Consider the following 20,370-nt stretch of genomic DNA (forward strand, 5'->3'; position numbering starts at 1 on the left):
TCGCAGCAAGGCTGGCTCCATTATGGAAAATCTCTTCCATCACTTTTGGATTGAGAGGCCACTTGTGAGACTAGAGAAGATATCTGCTCAGTTTGTCTGCTACCACACTGGAACTCCCTGGAATGTGCACTGCTATCAGAAAGAGGTTGGAAGAGGTCGCCCACTGTAACACCGGAACTCCCTGGAATGTGCGTTGCTATCAGAAAGATGCTTCTTGACAAAGGGGGTAAGATTTGGTTCCTCCCTGTTTGCTGATGTACCAAACTACTGACATATTGTCTGTTTGAATCACAATCATATGGAGGAAGAGCAACACTAATATGAAAGTTGGCCTCTATAGGGGACCAAATGACTTGGACAGTCTTGCCCAGAAAATGCTCACCCCACACCATTTGGGAGGCATTGGTGGTTACCATGGGCTTGGGTTCTGGAAGGATGAAGGGATGGCCCAGGAAAATTTCTCTGGAGCGAATCCACCAAGCTAAATCCTTCCTGCAATGACTGATAAGAATCTGGTCCAACATGGGTGGGTACATTACAGACCACTGAGATGCTAGCAGCCACTGTAGAATTCTCATGTGGTATCTGGCTAGGGGGACTAGAGTTACTGTTGCTGCCACAGAACCCTAGGGCCTGTAAAACTAGTTGAGCAGGTACCTTCCTGCTGTGAATTATTTTCTGAATCAGAGTTATGATTTTTTGAAGTCTCAGTGGGGGAAGGGATGCTACAGTTGTTGTCATATTCAGCATTGCCTCTATAAACTTTAAATTCTGAGTCAGAGTCAGCAGAGATTTTTCGTGATTCACAGTTATTCCTAGGTATACACAGGTATTGAGGACGTAATCCCTTGCCTCTATCAATTAATGCTTGGTCAGAACGGTAATGAGCCAATCGTCCAAATATGGAAGCACCCAGAATCCTTGCAATTTCAGGTGAGGTACTACTACTGCCATACATTTGGTGAACACCCTGGGGGTTTTGGTGAGACCAAAGGGCAGCGCCCTGAACTGGTAATGACTGGCCCCCAGCCAGAAGCGGAGTAACTTCCTGGAGTGCTTGTCCATTTTTATGTGGCAATACGCATCCTGAAGATGTATCGAGCACATCGAGCACATCCATTCTTCTGTTTTTGGAAAAGGATGACTGGATGTGCTCGATACATCTTCAGGATGCGTATTGCCACATAAAAATGGGCAAGCGCTCCAGTAACTTCCTGGAGCGCTTGTCCATTTTTATGTGGCAATACGCATCCTGAAGATGTATCGAGCACATCCAGTCATCCTTTTCCAAAAACAGAAGAATGGACTGTACCATGATAACCATCTGGAATTTTGTTTGTCAAACTGATTTGTTCAACACACTGTGATCCAAAATTTGTCTCCAGTCCCCTGTCTTTTTTGGCACTAAAAAGAATCTTGAGTAAATTCCAGATCCTCTCTGGTCTGCTGTGACTTCTTGGATGACTCTTTTGTCTAGCAGTTTTTGAATTTCTAAAAAGTACAGTTGTGTACACTTACCATAAATGTAGATGTTCGAGTGTATTCACTGTTGTAGTCATTACATTTGGGTAATCTGCTTGGAGGTTGCCCTCAGTCAGCCTGATTAACAAAGTCTTGGGTCCTGCGTCGGTTGCTGTCCCTTCTTCCATGACGTCAGGTCGTCAGGGGTATAAAACATGCAGCTGACACCATTACGTCAGTTTTTCTTGCCACAGATGTCAAGTGCCCACCTAATGGGAAGTAATTAAACATAAAAACACAAAGGTATACCGCCAACAAAAAAGCAAATACACCAAAAAGGCTTTTAAGCATAGTAAAGGAACGTAGAGGTACAGCCAAAAGAAGTCAGGGGGCAGGAGGGAGGGTAACCAGGACTGCAACAGTGAATACACTCGAACATCTACATTTATGGTAAGTGTACACAACTGTACTATGTTCTTCGTGTTTCACTGTTGCAGTCAATACATTTGGGTAGATTCCCAAAGCTACGGTTGGGAGGAGGAGTTTAGATAGTACTAGGGCCAGCTATAAGGCCCTGCAAGACTGCAGTGGCATAGCCAGCTCTGGATTTAGAGAAAATTGGCAAATGATAATGCTTGGTGAAAGTATGTACAGAACTCCATGTAGCAGCTTCTAGGATGTCTCTGGTAGGAGCGCCTCTGAGAAAGGCTGTAGAAGTAAATGCAGCCCTGGTGGAGTGAGGTCTGATCCCCTGGGGGAATAGGTTTTCCATAATGCTTATAGCAGAAATGAATGCAATGGCTTATCCAAATGCTACCAGCAGTTGTTCAGATTTTCTTTGAGGTTTAGTCCTGTCCTAGTAGAATCTAAGTTGTCTGTGCACATCCAAAGAATGCAGTATCCGTTCCCCTTTGTTCTGTGGATTGGGAAAAAACGTTGGCAAATGAATGGACTGATTAAGAGCCATACTGGATACCACCTTGGGCATGAAGGCTAGATTGATTCTGAGTGACACCCTGTCCGCATGAAAGATGACGAAAGGCTCCACTGCCATAAGGGCCTGTAATTCAGATACCCTTCTAGCTGAAGTGATTGCAAAAAGGAAAGCCACTTTCGACAAAGAAATTTTAAGTCTGCAGTAGCAGCTGGCTCGAAAGGAGGTAGAGTGAGTTTCTCCAATCCAAAGTTATGGTCCCAGACTGGGGTTGGAGCTCTACTGCGTGGTCTCAAAATTATGGCCCCTCTGAGGAACTGCTTGAGCAGTGAATGAGAGAAGATGGGAGGTTGTGTGCTATAATCAGCTGAAATGGCTGAGGCATGGATTTTAATGGAGGAAAGAGACAGGCCCTTGTGAAGCATCTCAGTTAAGTATTATAAAATCTGAGGTAAATTGAGCACTGCTGTGCTCAACCCTTGATACTGGTTCAGGCACAAAATCTTTTCCATTTTTCAGCCTGAGATTTTATGTGACATCCATCACAGGTTTGCTAAGGATAGTAAGGGTGAGTTTAAGTAATTAGCCAGGCTGCAAGGTTAAGTGTTGGAAGTTGATGGTTCAGAATCTGGTTCTCCTGCTGAGACAGCAGGGAAGGAGTCTGAGGCAGGTGCCATGGAGATAACAGTGACACACTGCGCAGGAGAGTGTACCAGTGTTGGCTCTGCCAGCCTGCAGCAATCAAAATCATCCATGGTTTGTCCTGTTTGACTTTTGGTAGTACTTTGGAGAGCAGAAGCAGCAGGGGGGGGGGGAGGCATAGACTGACAGGTTTTTCCAGCTGAAGGACAGAGCATCCACTTTCCAGGCTTGTTTGTGGAGAGTCCTTGTGCAAAACTTGTCCAAATGGTAGTTCTGGGGGGAGGCAAACAGGTCTATATCTGGGCTCCCCCCCATTTGCTTGTCAACATGTTGAAAATCTTTGGTTCCAGTTTCCACTTGTGTGGGTCCATGAGGTTTCTGCTTAGTCTGTCTGCCAGTGTATTTAATTTTCCTGGTAGGAATTGAGTTTGTAGGTGCACTTGGTAGCTCAAGGCTGTGTTCCGCAATGCCATGGCTAGTCTGCACAGGGGGTAAGAATGTGTACCACATAACCGTGGTGTTGTCCGTCTTTACCATTAGTTGTCCTGGAAGAATGTAGTCCTTGAAGGCTGTCAGAGCATTCTGTACAGCTAACATTTCTTTTTGATTGATATGCAGGTGCATTTGACTTAGGTTCCATTTGCCCTAAATGCACTTCTCTGCCAGGTGTGCCGCCCATGCATAGTCTGATGCATCTGTTGTTAGGGTTTGGGCAGCAGGAGGTAGTGTGAAAGGTAGTCCCTTGTTTTGGTGGCAGGCATCTGGCCACCTAAGGAACTCTAGGCATAGGCAAGGTATGATAGGAATCATTGTTTCTAGCCTGTGAGAATGCTGACCTCCACAGGCTTTTTAGATACCACTGTAGTTTCCTCATATGCAGTCTTGCATATGGAATTGGAAGAATGCAGGAGGCCATGAACCCCAAGGCTTGCAGTATTTGTCTTGCAGATAGCAGGGTTTTTGTGGCCACTTGTTTGAAGTAGGTTGTCAAATGAATTTGCTTTTCTGGCATGAGGTGAGCCATCTGGGAAGTTGTATTCAAGCTTGCTCCCAGGAATGTAACTTGTTGACAGGGTACCAGTTGTGATTTCTTTTCATTCATGGCGTACCCCAGAAAAGTTATAATCCTTTTTACAAAGGCCAGATGATTCAAAAGTATGCCCTGGCTTTCTGCCTGAATTAGACAATTGTCCAGGTATGGGTATATTTGAATACTTTTATAACTGGAGCTATTCACTTTGTGAATAACCTGGGTGCAGTAGACAAGCCAAAGGGCAGTGCAGAGAACTGATTATGCGTGTAGCCTGCCTTGAAGCGTAGGTATCTTCTGCAAGATTCCCTGATGTGATGTGCAGGTATGCTTCTTTTAAATCTAGTGTTGCCATCCAGGCGTCTTTGCCTAGCACAGGAAGTAATTGGTGAAGAGTCAGCATCTTGAATTCTGGAATCCCCAGAAAGGTGTTTAGAGTAAACAGGTGCAGGATAGGACACCATGATTTGTCTTTTCTGGGTACCAGGAAATGTCTCGAGTAGAAACCTTGTCCCTTTTCCTCTTCTGGTACCAACTGAATAGCCCCCATGCTTAAGAGAGAAAGCACTTGTTTTTGGCCACTGCCCACTGATTTGGGGGTAGGTCCGGCCACCCACTTGGCATTGGCAACGTGTGGAAGTGAAATCTGTATCCTTGGAACACTATATTTAAAACCCATTTGCCCTCAGTAATGAGTTCCCAGTTATTTGCATAAAGAGCAATCTTTCCCCCCAAAGGGGCAGTCAGAAGATAAGTGCTTGGAAATTTTAAAAGGAAGTCATTGTGACAGTTTACCATGGGGGGAGTCTTATTATTCCCAGACATGGAAGTGGAGGCCACCCACTGCTTAGTTCTGTGAGTCCCCTGGGACTGAAACCTGGGGTTTTTGTTGTGTCTGGGTTTGGTTTGAGAAGACCTGGAAGGGGCTGGAAACGACCAATTCTTAGAGGGCCAGTGCCTACTAAATTTAGGAGGCTGAACTTGTAAAAATATGTTTAACAGTTTGCATAGATTTAGCTTTATCTTCCATCTTTTTAAGAACTTCTTCAGCCTTGTTGCCAAACAGCCGGTCTTGATTTAAAGGAGCATCCAACAATTTAGCTTTAACATGATCAGGCAAAGATTGCTCCTTAAGCCAAGCATATCTTCTAAGCACAGACCCAGTAACAGCAGCCCTGGAAGAGGCCTCTAATGAATCAAATCCACATTACAAAGTATGTTTTCCAACTAGTTCAGCAGAATGCATTAAATCTTGTAAGTTTTTATTTTCCACACAGTCAGGAGTCAACATCATTTTCTGTTTAAGCAGTCCAATAACATGTTGCTGATATTTTAACATACAAAATTGGCAGTTTAAAGCTCTAATGGCCAAGGTTGCTGAAGTGTAAACCTTTTACCCCATCTATCCAGTGCCCTGGAATCTCTATCAGAAGGGGTAGGATTTTTAGCAGTAGAAGCCTTAATGCCCTTGGGTCCCTGAGAAAAAGTCTCTGGATCTGCAATAGGATTATTGAAAAGGAACTTGTGGGACTCAGGAACACTGTACTGTCAGGTTTAATAAGAGCAGGAGGCAGGGAATCAGGGGCCAAACTGGATTCCGAGAAAACATCATCAACAATTTCTAGTACAGGAGGAACAGCCAAAGGCCTATGCTGAGGTAGGAGAAGGAAATCCCTAAGCCTCTTTTTTGATTCAGAAAATTCTTGGCTTCCCCAGTGAAAATGTTCCCTTAAAGTATGTAAGGTTTCCCCAAAAGAAAAATCCTCAGGAGGAGAAGCAGATGGAATACAGTCCCCTGCATCAGAATCCTCATAAGTAGGTAAGGACAAAGCCAGGTCATCAGAAGAGTCAGAGAAAACATAATCCTGATCAGAAGATTTAGAATCAAGCTCAGTCTTAGGCCTCTTAGAAGGGGGGGGGGGGGTTGGCTACCCTGATTAGAGTTATTAGATCTTCAGCCATTTTTATCATATGTTTTTTAGGCATAGAGGCCTGAGCATGTGGCCTGGGTGTCGTTTTTTTAGACATGGATCGAGATTTAGGCCTTAGTAATGAATGAGGCGTTGATTTAATATGCAAGTAGTTAGGCCTGAATACACCCTCAGAAGCCGGTGCCTGCACAGCGGCTCCGGACCCATCCAAGGTAGAGACATCCGTGGGTTCCATAGTTGAAGCATCTCGCGGCATACCGGATTCCGAATGGGTCTCGGTAGAGGCCTGTGAATCAGAAGCAGCGGGTATCAGGGGCTGCGAAAGCACCTCACTGAGTACCGGCGCACTGGCGACTGGCTTAGGAGAAGCGTCGTCGGCAGTTTTGGACCTCGGTGGCCTGTCTCTGTCCTTATCTTTGCGTTTTTTCGGAATTGCTGTAGTCGGATGGCTAACCGACGACATTAGTGGATAATTAAACCGAGAACCAAAATATTTTAGAGGCAAAAATATACAGAAGATGGATAGTGCACTGATTAAATAAAGCACAAAACCAACAGCAAGGTACGTCGTGGTCAGGGCCTAGGCAAGGAATACAGTATAAATGAAAATCTTTATGAGGTATTTGCTTTCCACAAGTAATGCAATTATTAACTTTTACTGATATCGGTAAGGAGCAAGAAAATGTTTCCCCAACGGGGTACTTGCTTTTAGTTGAAGACTTCGGTTCTGAAACTCGAAAATGAAAATTTCAGGAGTCGGCCGACCGGCACTTGCGAACTGCTTCTGCTTCGGGCACTGACCGGCAAAAAAGACGGATGTAATGGCGTCAGCTGCATGTTTTACACTCCTGATGACCTGACGTCATGGAAGAAGGGACAGCAACCGACGCAGGACCCAAGACTTTGTTAATCAGGCTGACTGAGTGCAACCTGCAAGCAGATTACCCAAATGTAATGACTGCAACAGTGAAACATGAAGAACATCTGCTGGTTAACTCGTATTGGGTGGATCATTGGGAATTTTTTTGCACACGGGGAAGATGGGAAAAGGGAATGGTATAATCTGTTGCACCCAAGAATCTGTTCTTATGTTCCGCCAGGCATTTTGGTGCAAGGATAAGCATCCTCCGACTGCCTCCAGAGGAAGACAACCTGTCCTCCTTTCAGGAACGCTGAAAGGGCTTACCCAGGAAGGAGTCCCTGAAGCCCCGATTCTGCGTACATCCTCTATTACATGGGTGGCATCTTCCATTGTAGTACCCCTCTCTGCAACTGGAGGAAATGCCTCTACGTTTGTCCTGGAAAGACCCTTATGATTTTTTGAACCACATTTTCCACTGCTCTTCTGGTTCCTAGAAAAAGATCTTTGGGGGTGGGGGTGGGAAAACGTACGCTCACAGCGGAAAGGGTCTTACCATCCTTCTCACACCCGCATACTCTCTCTTACTTTTGGGCCAAACAAAGATGACCCGTCAAAAGGTGCATTGATGAATGAAGACTTAAATGGTTCTACAAAGTCAAATAAGTGCATCCAGGCATGTCTCCTTACGGCTACTCCTGAACCTGCCACTCTGGTGGTCCTTTCGGCTGCACAGGGACGAGTTTGACATAGACTCCCGGGTGGCTAACTGGGAAGCAACCTTCTCTTGGACTCCCTCAGAAACAGCACCAGTCAGGGTATCAGACAACTCCATGATCAGATTCCTTTGAAGTCTGGTAGAATGTGCCAGGAAATTCAAAGACCGTAAGGCGAAGGTCAATGAAGCGTAAACTCACTTCCCAAATCTATACATCTCCTGAGACTGTCTGTTGGGTGGATGGACAGATGAACTCACGTCAGTGAGTTCCTTTTTTCATGGCAGCCGATACAACCATGGCATCCACCTCTAAACCTTTCCCCAGAATTGCTTATCTTTAGCAGCAGGTAAAATTGTGTCCAGTCTCTTCAGGATGGGTTTAATAATGTCTGGAGATTTCCACACCTGCTGGGAAATCAAATGGATGAGTTCAACGGGTGGGGTCACCCAAGAGGTAGATGGATGAGTACCAAAAGCCTGCAGAAAAAATGATTCCTCTGAGGAACGGTTTTGGGCCTTCCAGTCATCCCTCTGTTTCAAAATTTCTAGGATGTCTCCAAAGGAGACATCTTCAGGGGATGACCTTGGGGACCCTTCCCCTTCATCAAAATCACTGTCTTCTGTGATAGATTCCGATGGGGAATCTAAGTGTTCCTCTTGCACTTCTTCTGAAGAAAAGTACAGTTGTGTACATCTACCATAAATGTAGATGTTCGAGTGTCTTCACTGTTGCAGTCATGACTGTAGGGTTCTCCCCTGCCGGCAGGCAGCCCTCGGTCGGCCAGAATCCCAAAGTCTGGGTCCGGCGTCGGCTGTTCAACCATGCTCCCTGACGTCAGAGCGCCAGGAGTATAAAGCTGACAGCAGACGCCATCTTCTCCAGTTTTTTTTGCCCCAGATGTCAGGAGTCCCAAAATGAAAAAGGTCCCATAACCTTTGCAAATACACCTCAGAAGAATGGTGAAAAAAAAAAGGAAATACACAAAAGTAAAAATAAGAGGGGACAGGAGGGAGGGAAACCCAGACTGCAACAGTGAAGACACTCAAACATCTACATTTATGGTAGGTGTACACAACTGTACTATGTTCACCGTGTTTCACTGTTGCAGTCGTGACTGTAGGGTAGAATCCCAAAGCTGAAAGAAAGGGAGGTGGTCATAAAGAAGAAGGGGCGGCTAAAAGGCCCTGCAAGACTGCAGAGGCAAAGCCTGCCCTAGACTTAGACTAGAGAGGTAAATTGTAGTGCTTAGAAAAAGTATGCACTTAACTCCAAGTTGCAGCTTCCAAAATGTCTTTGGTAGGAACTCCCCCGAGGAAGGCCGCAGAAGTGGCAGCAGCTCTGATGGAATGAGTCCGTATACTCCCTCGGATTTGCTTTCCATGGTGTGAATAACAAAATCTGATTCCATGAGCAATCCATTTAGAAATGGTCTGTTTTGAAATGGCTTTACCTTGGGAACTTGAAGCATAAGAAACAAACAATTATTCTGATTTTCTGATGTCCTTGGTTCTGTTCAGGTGAAAACGTAGTTGTCTGTGTACATCCAAGGAATGTAAGATCCTTTCCCCTTTATTTTGAGGAGTGGGGAAAAAGGTTGGCAAGTGGATAGTTTGATTTAAAGCCACTTTGGAAACCACCTTAGGCATGAAGGTAGGATTAGTCCTCAAAGATACCCTGTCTTGATGAAAAATAATATAAGGTTCCACAGCCATAAGAGCTTGTAACTCTGAAACTCTCCTGGCAGAGGTTAGTGCTAACAGGACAGCTGTCTTCCAAGATAAAAACTTGATGTCAGAAGAGGCAGCAGGCTCAAAAGGAGGCAAGGTTAGTTTTTCCAAAACATAGCTGAGATCCCAAGCAGGAATGGGAGGAGATCTAGGAGGTCTTAAGTTCTTAGCTCCTCTGAGAAACTGTCTCATGAGCTGGTGGGAAAAGATGGGAGGGTCTGTATTATAATGAGCAGAAATAGCAGAGGCATGTATCTTAATGGAAGAGAAAGAGAGACCCTTATGTAAGAGATCTGTCAGGTAAAGTAAAATTAAAGTAATGTTAGGAAGAAGAGGATCAGAATCCTGAGCCTGCATCCAGGAACAAAATCTTTTCCATTTTCCTGCATAAGATTTTCTAGTGCTAGGGCGTCTGGCTTCTAAAATGACATCCATAACCTGCTTGGGTAGGAAAGAAGAAATCAAAGGCCCTGGATTAACCAGGCCACCAGGCTGAGAGTTCTGACATGAGAGTGTAGAACCTGACCCTGATGTTGGGACAGAAGGTTCGGAGACTGAGGTAAAACCCAAGGGGGCTCCAGGCATAGGTTTTTTAGAGTTGGATACCAAAACTGCCGAGGCCAATTTGGAGCCAGCAAGATTATCATCTTGGGCTTGTCCTGTTTTATCTTCAATAAAACCCGTGGAAGAAGAGGAAGAGGCGGAAAGGCATACCCCGAGAGGTTCCTCCAACTGAATGACAGGGCATCCACTTTCCAAGCTTCTCTGTGGAAAGTCCTGGTGCAAAAATTCTGTAGTTGATGATTGAGATGGGATGCAAAGAGGTCTATGTGAGGACATCCCCAGACTGCTGAATATTTTGGTGTCCAGCATCCACTCGTGTGGATCCGAAAGGTTTCTGCTCAGACTGTCTGCCAGGAAGTTTTGTTTCTCTGGTAGAAACTGAGCTTGAAGATCCAGATTGCAAGCTAGAGCTGTGTTCCATAGATCCATGGCTAGTCTGCAAAGGGGGTAGGAATGAGATCCCCCTTGCTTGTTTATGTACCACATAACTGTGGTGTTGTCCGTCCGTATTAGTAGTTGTCCTGGTTGTAAGAGATTCCTGAAGGCCAATAGAGCTTTCTGAACGGCTAAATTTCCTTTAAGTTGATATGCAGGTGCTTCTGATCCTTTGTCCAAAGGCCCTGCAGACAATTGCCCTGAAAATGGGCTCCCCAAGCATAATCCGAGGCGTCCGTGGTTAGAATCCAAGTGGCAGGAGGCACACGGAAGGGTTTCCCTTTGTTTACAGCACATGCCCTGGACCACCAAAGAAATTCCTTTTGAAGGCAAGGAAGGACGGAGATCAGTATGTCTAAACTGTGGCAATGCTGAGACCATACACTTTTTAGGTACCACTGTATTTTCCTCATGTGTAGTCTTGCATATGGTACGAGAAGGATGCAGGAGGCCATGTAACCCAAAGCCTGCAGGAATTTCCTTGTGGATAGTTGAGTTAAAGTTGCCAAGGTTCTGAAAGTTGAAGCCAGCTGTAATTGTTTTTCGGATGTCAGAAATGCCATCTGGGTTGTGGTGTTTAGAAGTGCTCCCAGAAAAGTTATCTTTTGTGATGGTGTCAAATTTGACTTTTTTATGTTTACAGAGAATCCCAGGAACTTGAGGAGGTTCTGTACAAATTCTAGATGCTGGAGTAAGACATCCTGGCTGTCATCAGATTTGGACCTCGGAGGCCTGTCTTTATCCTTGCGACGTTTGTGAACTCCGGTAGCCGGAACCGTATCCGACGACATTTTGTAGTTAAAGCGCCTACCGAAGTAATGAAAAGCAAAATCGTACCTTCGCTTAATTGTACGTTGATTGAATCTAGCACAAAACCGACAACTAGCTGCGTCGTGGTCAGGGCCTAAGCAAGGAATACTGTAAGAATGAAAATCATTATGAGGTATTTGCTTCCCACATGAAATACAATTATTAACTTTTTCTGACATCGGAGTGGAGCAAGAAAATGTTTCCCCAACGGGGTAATTAGCTTTGAGTGAAGAAGAAAATCTTCGGACTGAAGTATATCAGAAGAAATCGTCAGGAGTCAGCCGACCGGCACTTGCGAACTGCTATCACCGCACGGCAAGAAAGACTGGAGAAGATGGCGTCGGCTGTCAGCTTTATACTCCTGGCGCTCTGACGTCAGGGAGCATGGTTGAATAGCCGATGCCGGACCCAGACTTTGGGATTCTGGCCGACCGAGGGCTGCATGCCGGCAGGGGAGAACCCTACAGTCATGACTGCAACAGTGAAACACGATGAACATCTCCTCGGGGGGGGGGGGTATCAGAAGATGACAGAACCTGTATCTGAGATTCTTGAAGTTTTGATACTCGTTGCTCCAGTGGAGAGAGAGGCTGAATAACTGGGCATGAGGAAGGTATCTGCTACAAGGAGGAAGGGGCCTAATGAGTCACTGTACGAGACAAGGCCCTCTCCATTGCCTCGAAGGCTGGCTGCCCAGAAATGAGATAAGACTGCCTTGAAACTGAGGTCACTCCCTGCTCCGAAGAAACAACTCCCAAGACAGAATCTGGAGCCAAACTAAACCATACTGATGCTCCAAGGTGCAGGGATGGCTCCGAAAAAAACTGGAGATGATTCCTGCCCCTCGGAGCTGACAGGGGAGATACAGCCCCAGGAGGTCTCCGGCTCCAAAATAACAGAACAACTCAAGGCAATAACCAGTTCTAAAGAGACAGAGATCTCCAGAACTGATGCAACTGGCACCGAATGACATGGAGCTAGAAACTCTGAAGCCTCCGTGAAGGTCAAAGAAGGAGTAGTTAAAGGGGTGAATGAAGATTCATCTTCTGAGCCCTTAGGAGCCAAAGGCAGCGCTGTGAAACATCTCACTCACAAAATTTTATTCATCACTCTCTCCATGTTGAGTTCTGTGAGACTTTTGTAGAATGGACTGATGACAGAGAGGGTGATGTGGGTCTGTGAATAAAGATCTTGGGTAATTCATCCACAAACAGGTCAACAGATGGAAAGTAACAAGTCCTGGGTAGCATTTCCTTTTGCTTCTTATCCATAGTCTCAGCTGGAGAAGTCAGTACCAATGTAGAATCAGAAGGTGAATCTTCTTGAGCCAAAGACATCGATGTCAAGGGTTTCAACTTTGAAATGGTGTTCGGAGATGGTGATTTTCCCAGTACTGAAAAACTAGAATCAGAATCCTTTGGCTCTGAGGAAATTTTAGGAGCCGAGGATCTATGCTTCTTAGCTGTCAGTGCCAGTGGGGGGGATGGCACCAACAAACTCCTCTTTTTGCCCATCTCCAAAGAAGAAGAAGAAGGGGAAGAAATATCCATTTTGCCTTTGTCTATAGCAGATATGGCTTCTCCAAAGGCAGATGGAATCATGCCTTTCAAAATCAGCTTCTTCTCCTCTCAACAAGAGCCTTATGGCTAAAACCATGGCAAATACTGCAATCCTCCTGTAAATGCACAGGAGCCAAACAATACAGACATAAAAGATGCAAGTCTGATAGCGGTATCTTATGGCTGTACTTCTGGTATTTTTAAAGCTGGAAGGTGCCTTACCTTTCTCAGCCATAATAAAAAGGAAGGCTGGAAGCATGTGCGCGCGCACACGAGCACACACAAAACACTCACAGGAACGAAAGACCAGGAAACTATCAATCAGAAAAGACAGAAGTTAAGGTAGACCTTTTTATATATAGTGACAGAGGAGAAGGAAAAGAAAGAAACTATCAATGATGATAGTTAAGGAATACACAGAAATGTATGAAGGTAAGTTATCAGCACTAATAGCACAGAATACACTGGAGTACACAAAAAGGAATACTACACAATGGGTAGAGGAACAGAAAAAAAAATAAAATCTGAGAGAGAGAGAAAAAGCTTGAAAAATAGAAGGAAAGAAATATTCAAAAAGCCAAACTAAGCTTGAGAGCTCTAGTGAATGGGTCTGTCCGGAAAAGCGGCAAACGAGATCTGAGGTAAATGGGAGACAGGCATTATGGGTAAAGGTGAAGCTCGAGAGCTTTTGGTCAGTGTGAGCTGTAGTAATGGCTGAGTTGGTTCCAATGTCAGAACCAAACCCATATGTCAAGGATAAAATGAAATTTGACAACATCAGATCAGATATTTAAATACATTAAAACACTTAAAAAAAATCACTTCAAAGAAAAAAGTTTGATTACTATACTCTTTCACCTTTACTTCTAAGAATACAATTCAAAGACAATTTGTCATTAAGTCCTGGTTTTATCACAGCATCTAAACAAATACGCCAAGAAAGTTCTTTCTGCTCAAGCAGTAACTCATGCCCACCTTTATTTGTTGTAAAAACTCTTATCAATAATAAAAAAAATAAATCTTTTGCAATTTGAATATTCTAGGGTATGTTTGTATAGTGCTTTGGAAAGTTTACATTTCTTAATCTCACAGATGGGTTTGCATATTCACTCCTTAAGCGTCCTGGTAGTTGTTCTTGTATAGAATCCAGGACGGGAGGTGCATATAGCCAAGTACACAACCATCCTTGTAGCACAATAACAGATCCCTGAACAAGTTAAGGTTTTGATGTAATTTTCAGCTGTGACATATGGGCCGTCATTGATGAATTTGCATTATTTACAAAAAACGCATTTCATCATTTTTTGACTGACAAGCCCTTGTACTAGTACCATTAATATTTCTTTCAAAGATGTTCTTGAGAATCTCAGCCTTACCATAAGTTATCTTGGATTGTGCTCCCATGATTTGCTTGAGTTTGACTGTGGAAAACGTTGTTCCATGTGTACCTAAGAATTCTTTTAAGTGCTGGTGCTTGGTGGTTAAACTTAATAATCACAGGTTCATAGGCAAATACTAGGCTATCAGTCTGCAGACTACTACAAACCTAGCCAATAACTAAAGGTTAGAATCAAACCCTGTGCCTTGTACCTCTGAGTTTAACACTTTAACCATTATGCTACAGCACCTATCTTGTCTGTAGTATTGTTAACAGTGTCTGATATCACTAATGTTTCATCCCCCTGTGTGCTGGTGTTTGCATTTATAATGGGGGCATATTTGTCTTGTCTACCTGAAAGTATTTTATCTTTAACTTTCTTGACCAATGAATCTGGATGGCTTCTTTCAAAAAAACAGTTTACATAATGTTTCTAGCTCCAACTGAAAAGTAACATCAACTGAAACTAATCAAGAAGGGCACACCATGTGGCCTTTGATAATGTTTTGTTTCTGGTAAAATGGATGGTTGCTGTCATAAAGAAGCAAAGAGATGGAGTATGTCTCCTTTCTATAAATATTCAAGACATATTTTTTTCTGTATATAATCTTTAGAAATTGTAATATCCAGGTAGTTTATTGAATCTACACCCAAAGAGGATGTACATTTTAAGCAACTGGTGGAAACATTCAGTTCCACTGAATATTCCTTGAAACCCAACAAGTCAATCCAAAAAATTAGAATATCATCTAAAAATCTAAAATATTGAAATACTTTCTTAAAAAAAGGTGAAGTAGACAAAATGTTGTGCTTCCAATCTGAAAGTACTAAGTTTACATAAGTTGGGGCACATCTAGCTCAAATAGCTACACCTGCCACTTGATGGCAATATTCTCTAATACTAATTCAAAAAATTCAAGTAAAATAAAAATATCATTTGCACTTTTAGAATCATCTTTCAATAACATATTGTGAAAATACTTCAACCCTGTGTCGTGTGGGATGATGGCAAACAAATTAACTACATCTATAGTAATAAAAATAACATTTTCATCAAAAGGCGTACAGTGTAACAGTTCCAACAAATGCCATTAATCACATAAAATGTGTAAGAGGCCCAGTAACTTTAGAATTATTCTTGCTGGTGGAGAATGGTGGGACAAAACTTGACCTGTTAATCTTCGAAGTGAAAGAATCCTGGAGTGTGGGAGGAAAGCTATCTGGTTCAAAGTGTCTAGGTGGCATCCGATGAATTCTAAGGACTGCTTGAGATTCAACTGGCTCTTGCAAACACTGACTGCGATTTCTAAAGAGTGAAGCAATTGGAGTACAGTGTCTCTCTTTTGAAGGACTAGATTCTTGGTCAGAGCAGTTAGAAGCCAATCATCCAAATATGGGAACACCTGGAACCCGTGGAGTCTGAGATAAGCCGTAACTACTTCCATGCACTGGGTGAACACCCTGGGGGGGAGGGTTGTGGTGAGGCCAAAGGGCAGAGCTTTGAACTGCTAAGACTGGCTCCCAACCTGAAACTGAGAAATCTCCTTGAATGCTTGTTTATCTTCACATGATAATAAGCATCCTGGAGATCTATTCAGTACATCCAATTGTCTTTTCTGATTAGAGGGTGAATGGACTAAAATGTAACTATCCGGAATTTTGTCTGTTTCATCAAATGGTTTAAATGTCTGAGGTCCAGGATTGGCCTTAGGTTCTCTGTCTTCTTTGAAACTAAACTAACATGGAGTAGATACCTGATCTTAGTTGGTCTGATGTGACCTGTTGGATGGCTCTTTTTTCTAATAGCTTTTGCTGTGGCAAATTCCAATTGATGGAGTGGCACTTGAGGAATCCTCTTCCTTGGCTGGAGTGGGTGAAGATAAAAGGGAATGGTGAATCCTCTGGTGATTACGTTCAGCATCCATGAGTCTGATGTGATGGGCTGGCAGGACTAAAGGTGCAGAGATAAGCACCCCAATTGCATTTAGAATGTGGCAGTCAGGTAATCCTTCTGGAGTGGTGAAAGGATTTCTCTGAAAAAGGTCCATGAAATCTTTGGTTTTGCAGAGTGCTTCTACCCCTTGGGCACAGGGCCACATCCATTAAATTCATCTCCCCCACTGCCGCAGGAAGGTTTATCCAAAGAAGTGTCATGGCTAAAACCCTGTGATTTACTGAACCACATCTTCTTTCTTCCTCGCTCATTCCTGGAAAAGGTTTTCTGTGGCGTTGACAGGGAGATTCCCACTGCAGATGGGGTCTTACCATCCTGCTCTCTTCTGGTTAGTGCTTCCTTAACACTGGGTCCAAAGAAAGTGGAACCATCATAGAGGGCATTAATGAAGGACTTCTTAAAGCCTTTCACTAAATCACATAACTGCATCAAGGCATGGCAATGTATTGGTATGCCTGTAGCTGCTGGTATGGATATCCCATCAGCTGCATTGGACAGCAGATGCTTGGAAACACTGGAAAGAGAAGTGATGAAAGATAGATGGGATTCCACTTCTGTTGACTATCTATTGTTAAATTACACAAGAGAGAATCTGTAAGGTCTTTGGTCACTTCTTTATGAAAATGTGTGATGTCAGCCAGATCAAGTGCAGTACTTTAATTGAAAAAGTTGCTGAAGCATAAGTCCATTTTCCAAATCTCTCAACAGCCCTCAATTCCCTCCTGGGGAATGTAGAAATGTACTGTCATCAGAAAGTTATTTACTGGTGGCCACCAGTACAAACACAGCATCCACTGGGGAGCCTTTACTCCAGTCCATCCTGTCCTTACGCACTGTCAAGATTATGTCTGGTTTCTGTAGTATCAGCTGCACTGTGTCAGGTTCTTCCCAGGCCCTCTGAGTCACCAAATCAATGACGGCATCAGGGGAGGGACTACCGAGGTAGTAGAAGAGTCAGTTCCAAAAGCCTGGGAAGGTGTGTGGACCAACCCCCCCTTCTGTTTCGTCAAGTCCAGGATTTTGCCAAAAGTTATGTTTCTGAAGAAAGACCTGGTGGAGCCTTCCCCTTCATCTAGATTCGTGTCTTCAGAGACTGATTTAGGTAATGAATCCTACCATTTACAAATCTGCTTCTTGTGGATCTGACATTTCGGATCCAAATCAGACTAAGAGCTCAGGGCGAGCACTTCTCCGAGACTTTTGGAAGCTGACTGTTCCTGTTTGAGCAGGTGTGGCAGTCAAAGAAGAAAAAGACAATGGTTGGAATGGATTCGAGCATGGAGAAAACTTCCCTTCTCTAGAGGAGAGGATTCCTTCTACATCTTCGTTTGCCAAATCTGAAACCAGGATTGAGGAGGACGCTCGAGAAGTTGGAATTGACAGAGAACACCACTGACACCAACTTGTTCCAGGTCCAAAGCAGACATCATCATTGAGCTATCAAGAGTGGATGCTCCGAGAGGCAGAGATGGATTTGAAAGCTCAGAAATCGACTTGTCCTTTGGTACCCTGGCTCCAAAGGCACAGCTCCAATTTTCATCCTGATCCAGCAAAATTACAGTCGAGAGAGATTGGAGTAAGGTCAGAGTTAAAGATGTGAGGTCTACTGGTGCCGATGCTGGTGCTCAGGGTATGTTCAGATCCACAGGTTTTAGATCCAAGGGCAGGAATGAAATGAAAGTCCTATGTGGAGGGTCATGGGGCAAGCTCTCGGATCAATCTGTGGAAACAGTCGAGATGACCCCTGACTGAATATGCTGTCGAACAAATCTCCACATCATTCCATCATCAGCTTCAGTTGGACTCCTCGAAGAACAGGCAGCTGGTGAGGCCAGCAAAGAAGCCCTCAAGTGTCTTCTTTCTTGCAGGATAGGTGAATGCAACTTTAGAATAACTGGTTCTGGAGAAAATCACAATGGAGCTGAAATAGATCAGATCCAACTGCTTCAAAATTTTTGGTGCCGGACACAAGGTAGCTGGGGGAGTCAGAGACCATTTTCCTGGTTTATGAAAGATGTCTCAGGATTCTTGCTTCCCTGAAATGTTTGTGTTTTCCCTTTTCTTCTTCCTTTGAGGGTACATTTATTCACAACCTTAGGAGGGGCTGATGATGACCCCTACTGAGCTGGCAATAACCCCTTTAAAATTAGGTTATCCTTCCTGATTTGCAGGGTATTTTGCCCAAAAGAAGTATGTTTCAAAAGTAGTATCTAAGGAGGCTGCTTCTAAGCGATACACACACACACACGGTGTGTGGATCCTGTGGGGAGATTTTATGGTTGCACTTAACAGTATTTCTTGAAATATCTTTCAGATGTAACACTGAAAACTAGTTAAAAGGACTGTAACAACAATGCTATATAATACTGAAGAGAAAGACAACAGCAACAGCAATTTTTTTAACACTGAAAAAAATACAGTTACACCTAAAAATCCTACCTAACAAGTGACGCTAATCATCTAAACAGTGAGGAAACTGTACTCTGTGTGTGTGTGTGTGTGTGTATATATATATATATATATATATATATATAATTATATATATATATAATTTTATATATATGTATATATATATATATATATATATATATATATACATGTATGTATATGTATATATATATATATATATATATATATATATATATATATATATATATATATATATATATATTTATATATATAAATATATATATACATATATAAATACACACACACACATATATATATAGATAGACAGACACACACACACACTCATACATGGCAGCCTCAGAGAAAAATATGCAGAACGGGAACAGAAGACAGGATGAACCTAACTGTAAACCCAAGGATGGTCAGTAATATTAAAACAAAATATATTGTTTGATGGCTGTGTAAAAGGCAAAAGCAGTCACAATTTGAAGGGAACATCTTAAATTAAAGAAAAAATGCCCTCATCACTGCCAGAAGAGTTTATAAAGGGGACCAGGACAGCCTGGTCATCACAACTTGCATGCAACAGCAGCAGCAACAACAATTCCATGATTCAAATGCAAGTAGCACTTAGATTTTCATCATAGTTAAAAAAGCTTAGGCCAGTTTAGATTGCAGATGGGGTAGCATTACCCATGCTGAAAAAAAAGAGTCAGGAAAACTGATGGTACTGTCACTGATTTACCAAAAACAGAAAAAGTAGAAACAAAAAAATATCACCTGCACTGTCAATCCACTTAGCCAAAGCCCTTAGGAGATATGTAGTAAATAACTTTATACTGCAGCTTAATAAGATTCTTAACTAATATAAGAATATACTTCATACCTTTAATAAACACTTCAAACTATATATCAAGTAAAATCTGTAGGCCCACAAGGCACCAGGCTGGAGTCAAGTATCACTGATTCAAAAAACTCTGATGCCATTAAATACTAAATCAAATTGCAATTGAATAACAAAGCACATCTGCAAAACCCCAAAGGTTTTGCAAAAAAAAAAAAAAAAAAAAAAAAAAAAGGCTCAAAAAACCATTAATGTAAAGGACTACCTAGAAACACAATGCTGTCTGTTTTACCTCCTTTGCCTTCTGCTTGTGCTCTGGAGACTTCATATGCTCTACAAACTTCCGCGGGGTCCTGAAGTGTCGGCTGCAGACAACACAGAAAGGGCGCAGGGAATGCTTACTAAGCTGAGGAAGAAGAAGGAAGAATGAGAACTGGACACATCAGACACAAAAATCAGTTACAACAAATCTGAAAGGTCTGACCCCAAATAAAAACTGCAAAGTAGTAAATACAATGCAATGACAGAAAAATAATAAGCCTCCCAGTAATATTACGGGAAAATTATGAGGGAATTTCATAACACAGGTCACTCCCTAAGATGCCCTCAAGCCTTCTGTAAATTTAGACATCTTACAATCTCTGCCATCATCAGAAGACTGGTATAACAACCACAATGCAATGTTGAATTTGAAAACATAGCTTCCAAAGGACAGAGCTACAACATACACAAACAATATGGAAGGGAATGACCCTTCTGTGCAATTGAAATCTGTAGGTAAGCTCAATGAGAAAACCAAAGCAAGTACACAATAAAATGCAAAAACTTAAAACTTATTTCAGTAACCTATATTATGAATTAAAGGTTCTATAACATGGCTGAAAATAATGGGTGTGTGAAATGTGGTTTACTATTGAAATGTCGAACGGCACTACATCGACTGTACTATAGTCGAACACGGAAGTTCGAAAATAGTAATGTCGACGACAAAAAAACAATCTAGGACTGTGTTTTAACATGGATCGAGGTAGGGGAGATGTTTGTAGTTCTGAATAATACTGAACACCTACCTCAACCCATGTTAAAACCATTCCTAGATTGCTTTTTTGACGTC

At 42.8% G+C, this 20,370-nt stretch overlaps 1 protein-coding gene across 7 annotated transcripts in view; it reads right to left on the minus strand.

Moving 5' to 3' along the window:
- Positions 1-20,370, minus strand: part of CIZ1 (CDKN1A interacting zinc finger protein 1) — a 2,016,138-nt gene that overhangs the window by 225,838 nt on the left and 1,769,930 nt on the right. For all 7 annotated transcript variants that reach the window (XM_044058876.1, XM_044058878.1, XM_044058879.1 and 4 more), the window contains one exon: positions 19,549-19,662. In XM_044058876.1, the coding sequence (XP_043914811.1) occupies positions 19,549-19,662 (114 nt within the window). The remainder of the gene's footprint in view (positions 1-19,548; positions 19,663-20,370) is intronic.

This window comes from Protopterus annectens, chromosome 16.part0, assembly GCF_019279795.1.
Source record: "Protopterus annectens isolate FY-2018-M chromosome 16.part0, PAN1.0, whole genome shotgun sequence".
Taxonomy (NCBI): domain Eukaryota; kingdom Metazoa; phylum Chordata; order Ceratodontiformes; family Protopteridae; genus Protopterus; species Protopterus annectens.